This window comes from Eutrigla gurnardus (assembly GCF_963514095.1).
Source record: "Eutrigla gurnardus genome assembly, chromosome: 6".
Lineage (NCBI taxonomy): Eukaryota > Metazoa > Chordata > Actinopteri > Perciformes > Triglidae > Eutrigla > Eutrigla gurnardus.
Genome location: NC_139920.1, coordinates 25,345,571 through 25,364,301, shown reverse-complemented (window position 1 = coordinate 25,364,301; position 18,731 = coordinate 25,345,571). Strand labels below are relative to the sequence as shown.

The 18,731-nt window shown below is 43.8% G+C and overlaps 1 protein-coding gene across 5 annotated transcripts in view; it reads left to right on the top strand.

Moving 5' to 3' along the window:
- ttll7 (tubulin tyrosine ligase-like family, member 7) overlaps positions 1 to 18,191 on the top strand; it is a gene marked incomplete at its 5' end in the record, with an annotated part of 67,932 nt that extends 49,741 nt beyond the window's left edge. For 2 of the 5 annotated variants that reach the window (XM_084011107.1, XM_084011109.1), the window contains 6 exons: positions 168 to 463; positions 1,758 to 1,892; positions 4,835 to 4,915; positions 7,512 to 7,672; positions 10,090 to 10,263; positions 16,391 to 18,191. In XM_084011107.1, coding sequence (XP_083867233.1) covers positions 168 to 463; positions 1,758 to 1,892; positions 4,835 to 4,915; positions 7,512 to 7,672; positions 10,090 to 10,263; positions 16,391 to 16,511 — 968 coding nt within the window. In that variant the 3' untranslated portion in view covers positions 16,512 to 18,191. Of the gene's footprint in view, positions 1 to 167; positions 464 to 1,757; positions 1,893 to 4,834; positions 4,916 to 7,511; positions 7,673 to 10,089; positions 10,264 to 11,337; positions 11,442 to 15,514; positions 15,614 to 16,390 lie in introns of all 5 variants that reach the window. The other 3 variants (XM_084011106.1, XM_084011108.1, XM_084011110.1) reach the window with 3 other exon arrangements.
- Between the last annotated feature and the right edge of the window lie 540 nt (positions 18,192 to 18,731).

Genomic DNA, 18,731 nt, shown 5'->3' with positions numbered 1-18,731 from the left:
TCTAAGCCACACTTCATTTCCAAAGCCACGCGCCAACGGATGGAAAGCAGAGAGCAGAGTTTGACAGTGACTGGGGCACTGAGACAGGATCAGGGAAGAAAAGAAATTGAAGGGTGACAGCCAGTCAATGTGTCCCCCCCCCACCCCCTCTTCTGTTTCCCCTGCAGGTCGCATGCACTGGAAACCTCCAATCAAGTCCCTCAAAACCAGCCCCGCCCCTTCTGCCTCCCCGACACTTGCTGGTCCAATCAGGCGCTCCATCTCCTGCCCTCGCTCCATCGCCTCCCTCTCCTCGCCCAATGAGCTCCGGTCGTTATCCAACAGGCCTTCTCCCACCGTTCCCATGGCCACGCCCCTCGTCAGGCCGAGCTCCGCTACGCTGCGCTCGCACTCGCTGAGCCGCAGTGGCTCCGCCCACCGTGTGCCTCACAGCAACAGCATGGGGACCATCCACTCCAACATAGTAAGACGTGCCACACACACACACACACACACACACACACACACACACACACACACAAAGTAGGCTTTACCTCTTTACAATTCAGAATGCGTCAGAGAAGTTGTCAGTCATAAAAAACTGTACAAAATTCATTTTCAAACACTCAAGCTGTCACATTTCAGGCAATCCTCTGCTGAAATCCGACTCCGAGCGGGTTTAAAGTAAACAATGAAGCGTTATTTTACAAATATATTTCACCAAAATGCATTTCTGCCATCGCTGCTTTTCTCTTTTGGCATATATTGTATCCCGGCCCACTAGGAATCTCTTTCGCAGCTCCTTCAACACTGTATAAGCCTACTGTAACCTTCTATTATGTTGCCATCTGTTGCTTTCCACCTGCCTCCTCCATTCGCCTCCCTTCTTTACAAGTACGCTGGCAACCTTTGGACACATTTGAACAACTAAATGGAGCATTGAGAACAGAATGAGTGGAGAGACTTTGTACTGAAAAGGCTATAGAGTGCACCCATTGTATGCTTGTATCTTTACAAACATGTATCCAAACTCACTGGAGAATTTCATAAGCAATAATACAATTATATTAAATGAGAAGGTTATTTTTACCACCTGATGCTTGTTACTGATGACTGTCTGTCTGTTTATCTATCCTGTCTGAACTAAATGCTACGTAAAGAAAATAATGATCTGTCATTATAACAGGTGGCACCAGGATCATAAATTATTGGTTCATAAATGGACCTGCATTCCTTTAGTGCTTTTCTAGTCTTTTTTCGACCACTCAAGGCACTTTATGTTAACATAATATACTGATGGCAGAGGAGTCGCCTGCCCCTCAGGATCTAATCTGACCCATTCACACACATTCACACGCCGATGGCACAGCCTTCGGGTTTCAGTATCTTGCCCAAGGACACCTCGACTCGAACAACCGATCTCCCATTAGGAAGGACTACTCGCTCTACCTCTGAGCCACAGCCGCCCATAACAATGACAAATATTTATGATACAGTAATAACACATTGTTCACATTGTTTTGGCATGTCAACAAACACTTCTATGTGAATGCACATCAATACTGTGACTTTTTTTGTCAGGAGAAAATCATATTAATTGATAGGTAATTGATCATTTAAATTATCTCCTCGGTGGACTTGAAAAGTTTTCCGTAATCATAATGTCTATCTGTAGACTCAATCGGTTTTCCTCTCCTTGTGTGTGTGTGTGTGTGTGTGTGTGTGTGTGTGTGTGTGTGTGTGTGTGTGTGTGTGTGTGTGTGTGTGTGTGTGTGTAGGGCGATCCACTCATAAACCTGAGGAGCAAAGAGCAGGAGGCTGAGCTGCTGCGTCAGACTCTGGCTGCGCTCACCGCCATGAGGATCAGGTTTCCGGGCAAAACCGAGGAGGAGGCTGAGGCTGTGCTGGATGAGGTGTGTGCACTATTTCTATTGCATTTGAGTGTGCGTTACATTATACAATGATATGATGCATTATTATCATATCAAAATTATTCAGAGTGTAAAAAAAAGAGGTTACAATGTAATGTATGAGGAAGACTGAAATAAACAAGGAGGGATAAAAAGAGAGAGTGAACATGGAGTACAAGTGAAATCCGGACCCAGGTATTCCCAGAGCCCCCTCTGTGGCCAGGTGCGGTCACTCTGCAGCCTAACTAAAAGTGACCTCCGTGCCTCCCTCCACAATAGCCTGTCCGCTCTGGCTCGGCTCCCATTGTCTTTCAAACGACCCCAGTGACAACCTGTCGGTCCGTTTGCAGCCCTGCCTCTATTCCCCACTGCTCCTTCGAATTAATCAGTGCCTCCTCTATTTCTGGTCAGATCTCTGTGTCCTTCCATGGTGCATGTTTGTGCTGTGTTTTAGTGCAGTAGCTATTGCTTAAATGAATCTTTTTGTAAAACCCGAGAAGTAATATTCTCGGGTCATGGATACTTTTCTCATGTACGCTGCCATTCGCAGCGATAACAACCACTCTAACGAAGCACAACTTTGTGTTACTATATTGTATTTCTAAAAATATTAGTAGTCCAATCCAAAGGGAGGCAGAGGCTCACCTTCAACTCACAACTGAAGCGACACATTAGTGGCACAAAAGTACCATGAAAGCATCCATCCATCCACACTGACTCTGACCTCAGAACAGCGGCCGGCCAGGCCGTCTTCATCGGGTACTGACAGAAATACCATTAAAACAGCATGTTCAAGGGGCAAAAAAAGTTCTCAGTTGGCTACATGGGAAGTATAAAGTAAGAAAATAACAGTTTACTTTATTATATCACATACAGGCCATGTCTGTGGTCCTTTTCTCAAGTGGGCACTAGCCAATTAAAGTAGCTGGGTGGCTTCAAGCCTAACAATCCTGCATTGCTCGGTGATGAAAAAAAAAAACGACTCCGGAGCTTCTTGACTGATGATTCACTTCATCAATGTTCAGCAACAAAAATGTTGTTTGGCTTAGTCATAAGGCCACAAGACATGGTAACATATCACATGTGTTGTCATGCACATAAGATCCCTTGATTTAAATTTGAACATCCCCTTATAAAATTCCAGTAAGCTCAAGCTTATGTAAGTGTTAGGATTAAGCTTAAGTTAGGGTGAGCCACCAAGTAGATAAAGTCAGCACATACGACGCCCTTACAAGAACAGCAAAAACAATGTGTGTGCCAGTGACATCTGGGCACGTCTGGGTCTTAAGAGACAATTAGCACCACACCTGTACGGTTAACAAACCCTAATGAGAGCACCATGGAAACGCAGATGAGCAACTGCACCTGCACTGCTCACTCTTTGCCACAGGAGAGAGAGAGAGAGGAGGGTTCACTTGGCATGAAAACAATCTTTAGCAATTCATATTTTGCTCGTTAAGTTGAGGTCTAATTGGACTAATGGTGCGTTTCTCTCCGAGTAATTGCCTCTTTTATCTTTCACTCAAAATCTGCCTTTTTGTCACAAATGGAAACCATTGAAAGATGAAATGTATGGAGGGTATGTTGTTGTGCTTTAATTGAGGGTGATCTGTGTGAGCACAAAACAAATGTGACAAACGGTCGTACGTCTTACCAGACAAGGTTCATAAGGTTCTTATTTAGAGAGAATGCTAAACAAGCAAAGAAGTAACTTTCTGGAAAGCAGAAAAGGAATAAATAAAAAAGTGTTCACTGCACACCATAGCTCTGTATCTGTGAGTCCTCGTGGGTTTGCTTTCTGTGTGTGCGTATCTGTGTGTGTCGGTGAGTGTGAGTAAACAGAAAGTTTACACTGGAGCCTCCCGATGGGAGCGCTGTTTGCGGGGAATGTAACGTGCTGCGTGAGAGGTTTATGTGCACCAGTGGGGAGATGTAGACTAAGTCAACAGAGCAACAATAGCAGTGCCTGTAGGTACACAGTGATGTTGGCACCGGGAGCGAGAGCATGGGAATATTCTGCACAGCTTTTGAGCAGAACGACACATGCCCCAAGGATTCTTGATACACCTGCAAAACATTGGGGTTTTTCTGCTCGAGAACCAAAGATCACGGCTTAATTTATTCTATTATCCCTGAGATGTGAAAAAACACCAAAGATAAGCGCTGTATTCTCTAAATGTTAGACATCATTCTGAAAATGACCTCAAGTTTTCTTTTCCCCGAGAGGGCGGGCCACTTACTTAGAGCTAATTAACATTGACACTTATTTCTTTCTATACATGGCTCAGATGTCAGTAAAGTAGCCAGCTTTAATGTTCGAAAGAGGAAGAAATAAAGCACATTTGTTTCTCATATGATCTGTCTGAATATACCTGTGTTCACCCTCTGTTTGAAACGCTTAAGCATTTAATGCTATATAACGTCTGTCTCTTTAAGACCCCCTCCTGCCAAAGCTTGCATGCGACATAGCAAGGGGAGCCAAATCTGAATGGCTTGTTGGATCACATGTTTTCTGACTAGGCAGCCCACGAAAAGCTGAAATAGCTGGATTAGGCAGATATCTACATGTATGAAAATGTTTGTTTTTCCCGACCCTTTTAAATAAAAAAAAAGAGAGTTGTAATGTTCTCTGGCTTGGCAGGTGTCTTTTATAGCCTGATATGTTGATTGTTATTTTTAACATAATTGGACTAAACTGTAAGAATACTGTAGGAGCCCTGGGTTTCTTTTGATGGAGGACTGCTGTGAAGCAGCAGATGTAATAAAATGGCAGGGGAGTAGACCTGCAGTGTTTGTTTTTGTTAAAAATGCTACCATTAAATATTCAGAGTTTCTTTTTCTTGATTATATTTCTATCTTTAAAGGAAGTCCGTATTCAAACACATTTTGTGCATGTTAAAAAATATTATTTTTCACTTTTTTTAATTCCGACTTTTCTTCCACAGATCCTCGACAACTGGAAATACCATAAATCAAAAGTCGCCTCCTATTGGCTCGTGAAGCTGGACTCAACCAAACAACGGAAGGTGAGTCTTATGCTGGAATAGGATCATAAGAAACGTGACTTGTCCCTCCAGAGAATTTTAGTCTGGCTTCATGTCTTCCTGTAGCTACCGATGCTCAGCAGAATATCAGCCCAACATTTGTACATCCTGAAGTGCTACAAGAAACGAAGGCCACCTTATTATTTCAAACCTGTTATTACATAATCACTGCTTCCTAAGTAGACTAGAACTTAACCCCAACAATAGATAATTCCACAAAGAAGAGGAATAGTGAGTTGAAGTCTATTGGTTTGAAGGAGAGGTTGGTGTAAATGTGGCCTTGAGCTGCAGAGATGAACATGTTCTCAATCATCTGGATTAAAAAAAGAAGATCTGGTTCGTGTGTTTGAGAAAGACAAAGAGCTAACCTGTGAATGAGAAAATCTGAGCTTAGTCTCGTTACCAACCAATCTTTCCAGGATTTTGTGGGCTTTTTCGGGGATTGTTGTGGATTAAAATGTCTGATTTGGCTGCAGCTTTTAAAAAAAAAAAAAAAAAATGGGGATGTTTTTAGCCGTTGTTTTGCAATTAAAGTGCGGGAGCAAGTGAAAATTAGAAAAAATAGTTGAGGTTTTTGTTGTATATTTCATTGAAAATCAATGGCAACTTGTTCCAGTGAGAATAACATGGCACTGTTCTGAGTAACCTTACCAAAAAGGATTACAAAAGGTCTAACAAAATGTGCTTTATTTGTCAATGAATAAGTGTGCCTGGAGGCTGTTCCACAAAGTAGCACGATCTTTTGGAGCTCTCTTCTTCTTTTTCACACACAACACACAGCTGTCAACAAAAACACAGATATTCTAATATGAAAAAATATATTTAACAGTGAAAAACCGCAGCACTACCGCTGACTGACTTAACTGACAATGCCACTTTCATTTATTGCTAATGAAAGGTAATATAAGGTCAACAACTGTATGATGGATGAGTAGTACATGCCATCTTCTGGCATTTGTACTTTTAAAAAGGAAATACACATTTAATATTGCAATATTAACTGGAAATGACAATACAGCCAACAGCCAAAAGGAAACATTCAAGCAATCTCCTGGTAATCTCCATGGAGTCATCTGCCAACTTATTTAGGATATTTGTGGGTAAAGTTTGGGAGTTTGGACTAAACTGCAGTTTGCACATTATTTGCAGGGATCGGTTGTATATAATCATAACACAACGACTTCCTGGAGGGGCTGATTAACATTTTATTCAACACTTTATTTTTCGGATACGTCTCAAAGTCTTAAAAATGGGCCAAATGTAACTTTTGACACTTGTAAAAGTTTCCCGCCTTCGCCATCGCTCCCACACTGTCTATACTGCCACCCTGTATAGAATGGACATGGTTAAAACCGGCGAATATATCAAAATGTACCTATATTACCTATTCCTTTGAATGCCTCTGAACAACTTTTAAAGTATGGAAATAATCCTCGAATCAAACCTCAGAGTGAGAAAAAAAAAAAGACACGCATGAAGATCATTATCATGTCAGACAGTGAGAGACAGAGACACCAAATAGGATGTAAACAAAACAGAAGAGGGGGACAAGACGTGAAATGGCATCCAGTAGGCGTGTCAGTAATGATGTGATCTCTCAGCCGCTGCCTTCTGCACGGCTGTGTTGTGGGCTGTGGCGGCGCGAGCCGATGTTTTATTTGGAGTGGAGCAGCCTAATGAGCAGCAGGCAGAGGTCAGGAATGTAGCGCCCACTGCTCTGCCGTCTGATTACCATACCAAAACATATCTGCGCGTGTGTGTGTTTACTCATCTATCGGTTTGTTTGAGTGTGCGTGCGTGTGTCTCACTCGCCTCATATTGGAAATCTTGCCTCTTCGCATCACACGCACGCCCAGTCAGATGGGAACGTCAGTAATGAGGAGCGAGGAATCAAAGTCAGAAGAGCCACAGCGCTGCACTATGAGCCGGGTGAAAAGAGAGGGAAGAGGGGAGGAGGAGAAGGCAGTGAGGTGGGTAGGCATTGGGAAAACAAAGAAGGGAAGATGGAGGGCTGGCGCAGGTGTCCTCAGACCACCGGGGAACTTCTGACACCTTCTTTCCAAGACTGATGTCGGTGCAGCAATTAGTCCTCTGCCATGCTCTCCACTGTCTGCCCCAGCATTTTTTTTATTTTATATTTTTTTGTCCTGCTTCTCCCACACACACACACTAGGCTGTATGTCTGTGCATGACTTGACATGAATGCAGAGATAAACCTGCTCAAATCCTCCCTACATGTGTGCCGGGTCTGATTAAATTAGCTTTCAGGATGTGTTTGTGCATATAGTGTATGTATCGGTGTTCTTGTGGGTGTGCATGAATCCATCTGTTTATTCATTAAAGCAAGCTTTTCTCTGCTACTGAGTGAATGTATTAGCCTCTGTGATTGCTAATTTTGAGGTAAGATTAAAAAAAAAAAAACAAGGAGAAAGAAATCTTACAGTGGGAACAAATGCCAACTCACGCATATCAATTACAAATGCTGTTACTTTTTGTCTGGCAGCATTAATTTCCTTCATTATCACATGCTTGATTTAAACCTCTCCTCCATCTTCCTCCCACTCTCTCTGTCACTCAGGTGTTGGACATTGTGCGTACGAATGTACGCTCAGCGCTGCAGCGGATCTGGAGGGAGCCAGACGTAGACAGTCTGCACCTCTACCGGCTCCTCAACCGCGTCTTCAACCGGCTGCTCTGGAGTCACGGCCAGGGCCTGTGGAACTGCTTCTCCAACACCGGGTAGGCCAGCCGAGCAAAGCTGTGAGCCGGGTTAGGATGAGGGTAGAAAGACTGGGGTATGCATGAAACTGAGTAGTGTGTCGCTTGACCAAAGTGGGGCAAAAAGATGTACAAACTAGAGGTAGAATGTTGTGGAGATACCACAAATCTCCAAAACCATTTAAACAGATATCTCTCAGGAACAGCAAAGGTGTCTGAGCCCAATCAAACAGCACTGGAGACGGCATTTACAGTCAACTTACTGTCAAATTCTCCACGTGAGGCTGTAGCAACATTCATATGCAAGGATATACGTCCGCACATCGTTGTTGAAATCTCTCATTACCTACGACTGGGGGAGTCAGTGGGTCATGTTGAATAAAAAGTGCAGTAATGGAAGTGCTTTGGGGTCAATCTAAACATTAATAATTTGAATCATGCTCCAGGTTAGAGATCCTTTTTTTTTTTGCAGGAGCATTAGCTCTGTTAAAGATTTTTTTTATTGAGCTGAAATATCTCTGAATATATGAATTTATATCCAATCGGAAATCGAATCAAATCAGGACCTTGTGAATCAGAATTAAATAGATTCAGAAAAGAAGTAGCAACGCCCAGCTGTAGCCCAGAGCATCACATAGAACAACCCTGGAAGGAACAGGGATGTTGATGGACACTAATTCTTCTAAATGAACACAAACAAGTGATCACACTGCAGGCCAATCACCACTGTGTTCATAGCATGACGCCACTCTTTTATCTCCATAACAACAAGTTCACACACCGCGCAATCCCCCTCCTCCCATATGTCCTCAAGCCCAGGTTTCATCCATATATCATTTTCAGTGACAGCAGGGACAATTTGCCATTTTAAATCAGCATGAAAAGGGAAGCAACTGCAGCTGAATGACAGAGAATGAGTGACAGACCAAGCAGACCCCACTGCACCTTTTCTGAAAGCTCTTGAGGATGAAAGAAACATGTTGCTCTGTAGAGACAGGGTGCAGAATAAGGTCACGGATCTGGGCTGTTAATCAGAGCTGTTTCACAGGTAAGAACAAGAAACGAAGAGGGAGGAATGGAAGCAGGAAGGAGGTGAACGAGGGCTTCTTAGTTCTTCTACTATGGTTTGTTATCAGATACTTTGAATGGACGCTTTGAGTTTTCATTTGGTGTTTATTTATTCTACTTTTTGGATGTGACAGTAAGCGACTTCCTACAAGATGAGTGACATTATATGGACAGCCAACTTGATCATGTTTCTATAGAAACCCCAACAGCACACACACACACACACACACACACATGCAGACAGCTGCTGTGCTGACAGCTTTTCATCTCGTCTGTGATGAAGGTGTGACCTTCTCGCATCTCCTCCTCACCATATTCTTTACAGTTCAGTTGTTCAGCGGCCGTGTTTCCCTCGACACAGAGGGCTCAGGGGTGTAACTGAAGTCGCTGCCCACAGCTCCCCGTTTTCCCTCCTCCCCGACTTCCTCAGCAACAGTAATTGAGGGAGGCAGTGAATGGGTGATACAGATGAAGGGGATGATAAGCAGGAGGCGAGAAGGGGAGGGACCCGGCGACAGAGAGGAGAGGGACTGAAAACCAGACATCATAAAAGAAGAGAAAGAGATTGGGTGAAGGGAGAGAGGCCTGGGAGGATTAGCCTAGCCTAGCCTCAGCTACCCCACACAGCTTTACCTACGCCTGGATGATCCCGCTAGCTTGCTAGCCCACGGGCTGGCCCCTCCCTGCGACAGGCCACGGCCCCAACATGGATAAACCCAACTAGGGGGCCTCGATGTCACGCAGCGACAGAGAAGCGGTGCACCTCCAAAAGCACGCTCAAATCCGGGTCCCTCCCCCTCCCTCCAACTCTCTGTCCCTTGTTTGATATTTTATCTAAGGGACTTAACAACAATCAAATGGTCGAGCTGCTATTGTGGGCGATGAATTCAACAGGCTTTGAAAACGACTTAGGGAAAGAGAATGGAAAAACACACAGCGTTGAACCCTTTCAGAGGAAGCGCCCCCCACATCCCGAGGAGTGAAAGGGGGTAGACATCAAACGCACCCCCCGCGGTTGTGCGTCTCAGTTGTTGAAGCTCTCTCACAGTCAGGGGTATGTCCGGGGTTGTAAAGGGGGTTAACTGTCCTTGGATTTGTTTCATCCTTCCTCCCCGTGTCTTACTGCACGCTTGCATGCGAGAGTGTGTATGTTTATGCAAATGTGTATGCACACCTGCACGGCGAAGGCCACACAGACTGGAGAACACATTTCCATATAAATCAATGCAACCTACTCTGTGTTCCTGCAGCCATGCACACACATGATATACATGCGCTGCATACTTGTAGACGAACACGTGGCGATGCTAATCTTTAACCGCTAACTCAATCTCTCACTCTGTGCGCGTGCCTTCCGCTTTGTTCTCCAGTTCGGCGTGGGAGACCATCTTCAGCAAGAGCAGCGAGGTGGTGTCGCCCCAGGAGCTGCAGTGCTGCCGCCGGCTGGTCCAGTTGTGTCGAGACTGCCTGTTGGTCGTCTACAAGTTTGTGTCAGAGTCCCGTGGCTCTTTGACTGGACTCAGCCCAGAGTGGGACGACACCAGGTGAGAAGGAGCACCAACCGTTTGATGTCTTCCCGCTGAGTTCTCTACTTTTGAAAGATCCATTTCTCATAGCGTACCGGCTGTAATAGATAGTTCTTTAAATAAAAGTTTGGCTGGAATACTGGTGTCTACTGGTAGGACCCAGGTTAAGGCTGTATTATAAGATGAGGCACACTGTAGTAAACTGCATTGATACTTCCCTTAGAAAGCACTGAAAAGAAAACTAGATTTGAGTTAAATGAATGAATAAACAGACAAGAAAACTCTGATTTCAACAGCTATCATCATTAAACCCTCACTCAGGAAACATTTCCTCTCTCTCCTCCATTGAGACTTAGAGCCATCATCTCCATCACATAAGCCCGATGAAAGCAAACAACAAATCCTCCTCCTATTTTTAAGGTTGAAGCCCCGCAGGAGACAGCAGCTCAGGTTGGGAGGGAGCGTACTCTTAAAGCACATAGGCTTTGGGCTGGCAGACAGAGAGGAAGGTGGGTGGGGAGAGGGAGAGAGGGGAGTGTGCTGTTAACAGGAAATAATGGCCCGCAGATTAGCGGTCAGGTTAGCCCGGGGCCCCCCGAGGCCTGCTTAATTCAATTAGAGCCCAGATGAGCCTGTGCAGCAAATGACCTTACGAGAGAGAGAGAGGAGGTCTTTTTTTTTTTTTTTTCCTGGGGCCTCGCTTTACATGATTCATAACTCTTGCGCATATTTTAACAGGCTATCACTTTGCGCCTACGGTATGAAAACCTGGGCTGTTAAAGAGAAAAAGTACGTGGGGTTTGTGAACAGTGGTAGATCTACTCATGTTGTGACTAATCCGACATTGTTGTTATTGTTTTATCGTGAGCGTATTTGTTTTGAGGATGGGTTCGAGAATATAAATTAATCAGTGGAGTACGAGAGGGACCTCTGGGTAAAACTGTGATTGCATTTAATAACTGGAGGATGCACAACATGACCCCACTAGTGTATATATGTGTGTGCAGTAGGTATCCTTGAGAGTCCGTGTAAGCATGCATTGGTCTGTCTCTCCTTATTTCCTCTGTGTCTATATATGTCTGTGTAAAAAAGCTTACCATTTGCTGCTGGACCAGCCTCTACCCATGGCTCCACCCCTGCTGCTGCTGCTGCCGCTTCTTCCTCCTCTTCCTCCGTCTCTTCGCCCCTCGACGCAGGTCTCTGCTTGGTTTAGTTCTTGCTAAACCCCCCCCACCCATCCTCCAGCACCGTCCCCTGTTCCCCCGCTGCTCCCCACCACCTCACAGCTGTAACTAAGGCTCGGTCCCACCTGCCCACAGGTGGTTGCTTTGGCTGCACGACCAACAGTCTTGCATGGTCTCCTCTCCTTTACCTCACTGATATTTAAATAGTGATGTTTGGATTGACTCATACAGCATTGGAATCTGATATGTATATGGATCTGATGCCCAAAACTATTAACGATGTGTTTCAAAGGAAGGGGATAGGAGAAGGAAGCATCTTAAGACTGTTCGGAGCACTATTTGTCCACACTCTAACCATTCGGCCAGCCTGCTGTACATCACCAGCCAATCACCTTGCTGCCACATGCTTAACTACGCCTTTCACTCAACGCCTTTATCAAGAGTTACCCTGAGTGCATTTTCAGTGTCCTCGGTGGGAGCCGGGCGCCTCACCTGCACCGCATCAGTGCCATGATCAACCTAAGCGTCGCTCTTTTTCTTGTCACAAGAAGACAGAAAATGGCTCGGCTTGCATCATGTGGTCTGCACAAAACACAAACACGGTTCACACCTCTCCCATCAGGCATGCGAGGAACAGTAGCAACCTGCCGCCACTTATAGATAGATGGAAAGTTAAAACAGTGATTATTTTCTCATTGATGCATAAGCTTTCTATGAAAGGATGTGTGTATGAGATGCATGCACATGTTACGCAACAATCATCCGTCCCGCCTCAATGTTTCACACTCTAACTAACCTGAAACTATTTCTCCCGAGCCGCGTCCACATCCAACTGACAAACACATTTAAGGTTTAGATTCTATTCAGAGATTCTATTTTTCTCTAAAAGTCTTACAACTATTCCGAAAATCAGTGCAAACCTTCTAAAAAGTAAATGTTATTCTGTTTTTACTTTGTTACGGTCATCCATCGTTTTTATTTGCATAAAAACACACAATTCAAATGATGAGAAAATCAATGATTATATTTTTATTTAAATGCTTGCTCTGATTAAAAAACAATCCTGGCATTAGTTTGAATTATGTATGATAAGCTGCTTAGAGCTTGTGTTAGTAAGTTAAACAGATCATAATCTCCCATTTCTGTTTTATCCTGCTGTGAACACATCTCATTCAAACAATTGTATTTATTCATATTTATTCTAAACAATGCATTTTACAAGAAAGCAATAACACCATAGTGTTATAATTTACCTAATCCTCATTTTACCGAGTAGAGCTTGAACGCACCGTAACGCCGTGCAACCTATTGTTGACTTTAGCTCCGTTATAAGCTGGACTGCCGGGGAGAGAGTCCATGCTGCCGGTCACTGTGATTACTGAGTAGCATGAGTGGGAATTCACTCCAGTACTGTTAGTCTCTGATCAAGTCTCGGTATTGATCGGCAGCCTAACATCTCTAATTCTGGCTGAAACAATACTCACATGCCCAAATGTACATGCATGGAAAGGGAATATGTCTTACTTTTAAATGTAAACTTGTAAATAAATGATTAAATATTAAAAATGAATTATTTTAACAGGTCAATAAAACAACTTCAACTTTAAAACAACTAAACTATGTGATGGACTGAACCACTGGAGCATATAATAATAATGTTTTCTATTATCCCTGGATACTATGTATGACATCACTCAAACATTTCAAAGGTGCAGATATTTTACAGTTCAATATGTAATCATATGAAAATGGATATTTTTATTATCTGGAAGGCCGGTTTGGGAACCTCCACGTAGTGATTACTCAAACTATTTCACACATTGATATATTCAGACAAATTCAAACTAACTCACTAAATATCCACACACAGTCATACACACACACACACACACAGACACACACAGTCAGACACACACACACAGACACACAGACACACACAGTCAGACACACACACACAGACACACACAGCCATACACACACACACAGTCACACACACACACACACTTGCAGAGCTCTTGGCGGCCTTTGGCCCCACGTCAAAGTGGGACTGTTGACTGAGGGCTTCGGGGTCTCCATTGTTGACCACACCTGCCCGCTCTTGTTCAAGCATCCTTCCTCTGTTGAGAGCCCTGATCAGGTGTGTCAACAGCTCCATTGGTCTTGGCAAAGTCCTTCAGTCTGCGTGGGCAGATGAGAGGAAGTAGCCAAACAGCTCCGCTAATGACTTTTCGTGTGAAACCCGGAATTACTGTCACTACCCAAAGACAATTTCCCATGATGACAAAAGTTTCAGATTCTATTAACTTTCATTCGTCTGAAAAGTGTGGCAGTAATTAGGGTTAATTGGGGTGTTGAGCTGAATGTGGGCTGCAGATAACCTTCAAGGCTCTTTGTAGCTCTCTTGGTTTATGATTGCGTCAGCCATCGGGGGCAGTCTCCCCCTCCATCCTTAGTCATGGCATTTTGTTTTCGTCTGGCCTCCTCTTAATTCACTGTGGCAGTTACATCTCGATGGAGGACTTAGCGGTAGCGTGGAAGGCCTGTCAGTAGGAACAGTGGTAGATCGTAGCTTTGCATGTCAAGAGCGGAGCAGGAGAGTATCTTTCTGTCTCCCTGTCAACTGACGGATTGAAGCAAAGCAGAAGTGCATGAACAAGCCTCCCCCTGGCTTTCAAGCAGGCACGTTGTTGCCGAGACCTTCTTCATGATCAAAAGGAGGACGAACCTGGAAGATACCGAATGGGAGTCCAATTAAATATAGCCTGCAGAGGCAGCGGCCGCTTGGACGTGAGAGACCCCCCCACCCCCTCCACCCAACCCCACCCCTTGCCACTACCAGCACCATGATGCTTTCTATAAGCAGAATATTCTCAAAGTGAATACCAGGGAATCTCTGAAGAACACACATTCAGGCCCCATATGAATGTTCAATATTTGATTTTCTTTCTTTCTTTTTTTTTTTACTGCCATTTCCACGCCTGGGCTTGGGGTTTTCATCGAAAGCCTTATGGAAATGAAGGAGAGAAACAACAGAAGAAGAAAAAAAAAATCACACCATAGATCCATGAACAGAATCTCAATGGATGAATACTGTGACGCTCATAGAAGGTGATGGAATAAGGTGCAGAAAGTGGGAGGGGGGGTATAACAAATGTTGAAAGAAATGAATACAAGGGTGACACAAAATCATGGGATGGAATTGCTAAACTCACCTGGAAGACTGCACTAAGAAGTAAATGTGAAAGGCTTAAAACAAAGCGTATGGTGCCTCTCTGTTCTCTTGGGTTTGAGTTGAGGAGTTTAAGAAGTGCCAGACTGAGCCGCTTGTTCTCCAAGTCCAGTCAGAGCCGAAGAGGATGTGCTGGAGGGACACCTTCGGCCCACTTGAAGCTGCCTCAAGGACACTCTTGTTGGACTAAATGAAGTTAATTTGAATCCCTTCTAACTCTCTGGAGTCTGGGGCTGTGGTGAAGCGGGCGCCCTCAGCGACATATGCTTTCTTTTTTTTTCTTTTTTCCTCTCTTTCCGGTCGACTTTAGAAGAAACTGCGGCTAATTTATCCAAGAGCTATTTCACAAGGAGAGAGTTGTCAAAAAAAGTATTGAATCTCTACAGTGGCTTAAAAGAAGATGTAATTTCTTCACTCTGTAATCCTCAGCCCTGGTGGCTCCCTTTCGATTAGATCGTCACATCTTAAACACTTCCACAGGGACTATTTCTTTTGTCCATTGCACTCGTTTTGACTAAACGAGCATAAGGCATATTTTATTATTAGCTAAAGATCCTTTCTGCAGAGGTGACAAAAGAATAAAGGTCACATAATGTATCATCACCACTATAAGTCAAGTGTTCAAGTCGATCTTCCAACTGATCAGTCTGGAAGAATTCAACTTCCCCTGTCTCATGTCTTCTGAACGGTATTCCCGACATTTGCATAACCTTCAGTTAACCTTGTCCAGGATTTGATCATCTCATCTGACATTGCTATGACAACCACATCTGACTCATTTCCAGTAGCTAAGGAGGACGGGAGCAGGGTTCAGCCCCTCCTGACTATCTCAACCTGACGCTGGTCTCATTCTCAGGTACTGGAACGCTGTTAGCAGGAGCTGCCTCACTGCTCTGTCTCGGTGGAAGGTGTCATAGAAAAGTCTTAGAAAGGTTCTGACGCCTCGGAACGATAGGTGAGGATTTTCTGTTCATGATACCAAAACTTTATTTAAAAAAAGGGTCAAAGTTGAAAAAATGTCAGTGTAAGGTCAATAATGTATTAGTCTACGAGCACATGCATAAATATTGCATATAACCTAATTGAACGGGACTGTAACTGAGATCATGTTGTGCATGGGATTTTAGAAACATTGCATAAACTTAGTAGCTGGATCGATTCATCGATTATGCAATCGAATGAATCGCCAACTATTTTGATAACTGAATAATCAAAATAGTTGATAATAATCGCTGATAATTATCTTAAGATGTTTCCACATTTCAAATATGAGGATGCGATGCTTGTATTTGGGTTTTGGACTGTTCCGATAAAACATCTTATGGTGCTGGGAATTTTTTTAAAAAACACCATTTTGCATTATAGTCTGGCATTTCATAAGCAAAATGATTAATTTATGAATCAAAACAAATTGTATTGGTTGCAGCAGCCTTACATAAAATACCCCAGATCATATGGATTGCACACTTTAAACCTTACATTTGAAACATATTTCTTTAAGCTGCAGGTGACCTCATTACATCTTGAAAGCTATTATTTAAGATGAAATGTGCAAATGGAGACGGCCATAAAATGGTAGAATCGATACAGGAGAAGTGATCTATGGGTGGTCTCAGTGCCGAGCACTAATGTGCCCTGACCTCTAAATTGTGACCTATGCAGATCTAATCCTCTCATTATGTTCATCCTTTCCCCTAATCCCTCCGTCCCTCGCTCTTGTCCGTCTGTCCAGGTATCTTCTGCCAGTGACCTCCCAGTTCATCATGAAGTGGCCTTCGTCCAGCTTTGGCCGCATCTCTTCGACAGTGCCGCGCTCACGCAGCCTTTTCGCCGCCAGAATGGGCCACTTCTGAGGTCACCGTGGCAACCCTGGCTACCGACACCTCGCCTTTTTGACCTCAACCCCGCTCCCCTGACTCTCACCCAGCCAAACTCCGATCTCAGCGAGTCTGGTGCAGATCTGAATTCAAGGCAGCTCTGGACGCTGGCCAGAGTCTCAGCCTGGGCCAAAACCCCCATGTGGAAGACCAACAAAGAAAGGCCTGATGATTTGGGATTGGTAAAGGGCCTTGTTCAGTTTAGATTGGACCAGTCTACACCAGCAGGCCAACCGGTACCCTCGACCCCTCTCCACCCTCCCACCTTTAGCCCCAGTAACATCAGACAATGGGTTGACTCCTCGTTTCTCATTGTAACTGCTGTATTATAACCGACTCAATGTACAGTTACAAGTCATGGTACTGTAAAAGGAAAGAATAACAAATACTAAACAATGCAAGGATTATTTATTTATGTACTTACTTATTTTGTAAAGGTATTCCTTGAATGCAGTGAATGCTGATGCAGAATGCCGATATGGAATGATATCAACAAAGCTATCCCTTATTTGAAAATGTGGATGTAATGATGTTTTTTCTGGCTGTAGTCAGTTCAATTTACGTCTGAATTTAATTTATTTAATAAGTTATAGCCGAGCCTTTATGTTTATAAATGTTTCAACAGTCACTTTATTTTCCGGTTTCTACAATGGAGAGGTGGGGAATTCAAAAATGTTTAACGTTTGAATGCTAATGCTTCATGTTTTACCTGTGTGATATTAAGTGCAGCACTATTAAGCAACACGATGTTTAGAATGTCAATGTAGTAAAGCCTCTTTGCCTCATAGAGAACGAGCGAACTTTGAGGCCACAGTGCAAAGAGCCAAACTTAAGTCTTAAGAGAGCACCCGGTTCCTAGTATGCATTTCGCAGTAAGTCACAGAGAGAAAGTGGGTGCACCGTAGTGTTTGCATGCCTAGATTTTATTCGGTGAGACAGAGGATCTGCGTTTGGAGATATACTTGAAGTTTTGTGTTGTCATTTAATTATTAGTGTGTCTTTGTGTCAGTTTCACTCAGAAGGAGACACACTTCACTCAGATGTGTTGTCTAGATTATGGATGTGCTGAAGATATCGCAGATTGCGTGGCACGTCGAATGGCACGGCTCATCGGCTAAAATGTTCCGTACTGTAACGGCGGCAATTTGCCTGGAACATGCTGCTGCAGCCTTTATCCCCCGGTGCATTGTGGGTACAATTGCCAGGGAGATCTCGGATGTGCCAATAACCAGCAGATGTACTTTGTGTGTTCAGTCAGGTTTTATTTAAGGTTAATACATCATGAAACTACCGTAGGACCTCAGTTAAAAACAGTATTAAATGTTGGCAGGGAGAAGCGCAGTGTTATATGTTTAGTCGTTGACTTGGCTGCGTGTAAAACCCTGTGAGATGACGCTAGACTTTTTTAAGATGGTAGTCGGTCAGCAGCTTGTGCAACACAGTGCAGTGTGCGTTTTATAACATCAATCCCGACTAACAAGTGGAGCAGCGACGCTGTGCTAAATCTGCTCAAATTTAACTCTCCCCATACAATGATCACCACTTCACAATGCCAAATATTTTTATTTTGCCTGATTTTATTTGTCTAATTTAAGAGTAGTACTTTTTCATTGGAGGTATGAGATTTTTAATTTTACATAGCAATAAAAATGTTTAAACAAACATTTTCTTTTTGTGTCATTTGTTTTTAATGTCGCATTTTACGATTGCAGCCAATTTCTCTATTTTACCTCCACATAAAATGTAACTTCTATTGTGTTTTTTAAAGGTTCTCTATACTGAACTCAGAGCATACCTATATATACCTCCCCATGATGTCGGTATGTTGGTCTCCTCAACACGGTGACGGCTAAGCCAGTGGCTCGCAGCTAACAGTGCAAACAATGGCAGTGTTTACTTGAGGGGGAACCACCGTATGAGCCCAGTGCAGTGCCGTGATCAGGACCTAGTTTTTGGGGCACGCTCACGTGTAACATGTACTAAAAGACACGCAGCCAGCCCGGCGATGTCAACAAAGCACAGAGAAGCCCGGATCACAACAACATAGTGGCCTGTCCATTTCATTAGCAGTTTGCTTTAGGGGTAATAACAGCAGTAGTGTGATTGTGTGTCATTGCGGTTATTTAGATGTAATTTGTGGTTCTGTTTCTGGGAATCCAATCCACAGACTCGGTCTTCGTAAACGTCTCTGCCCCG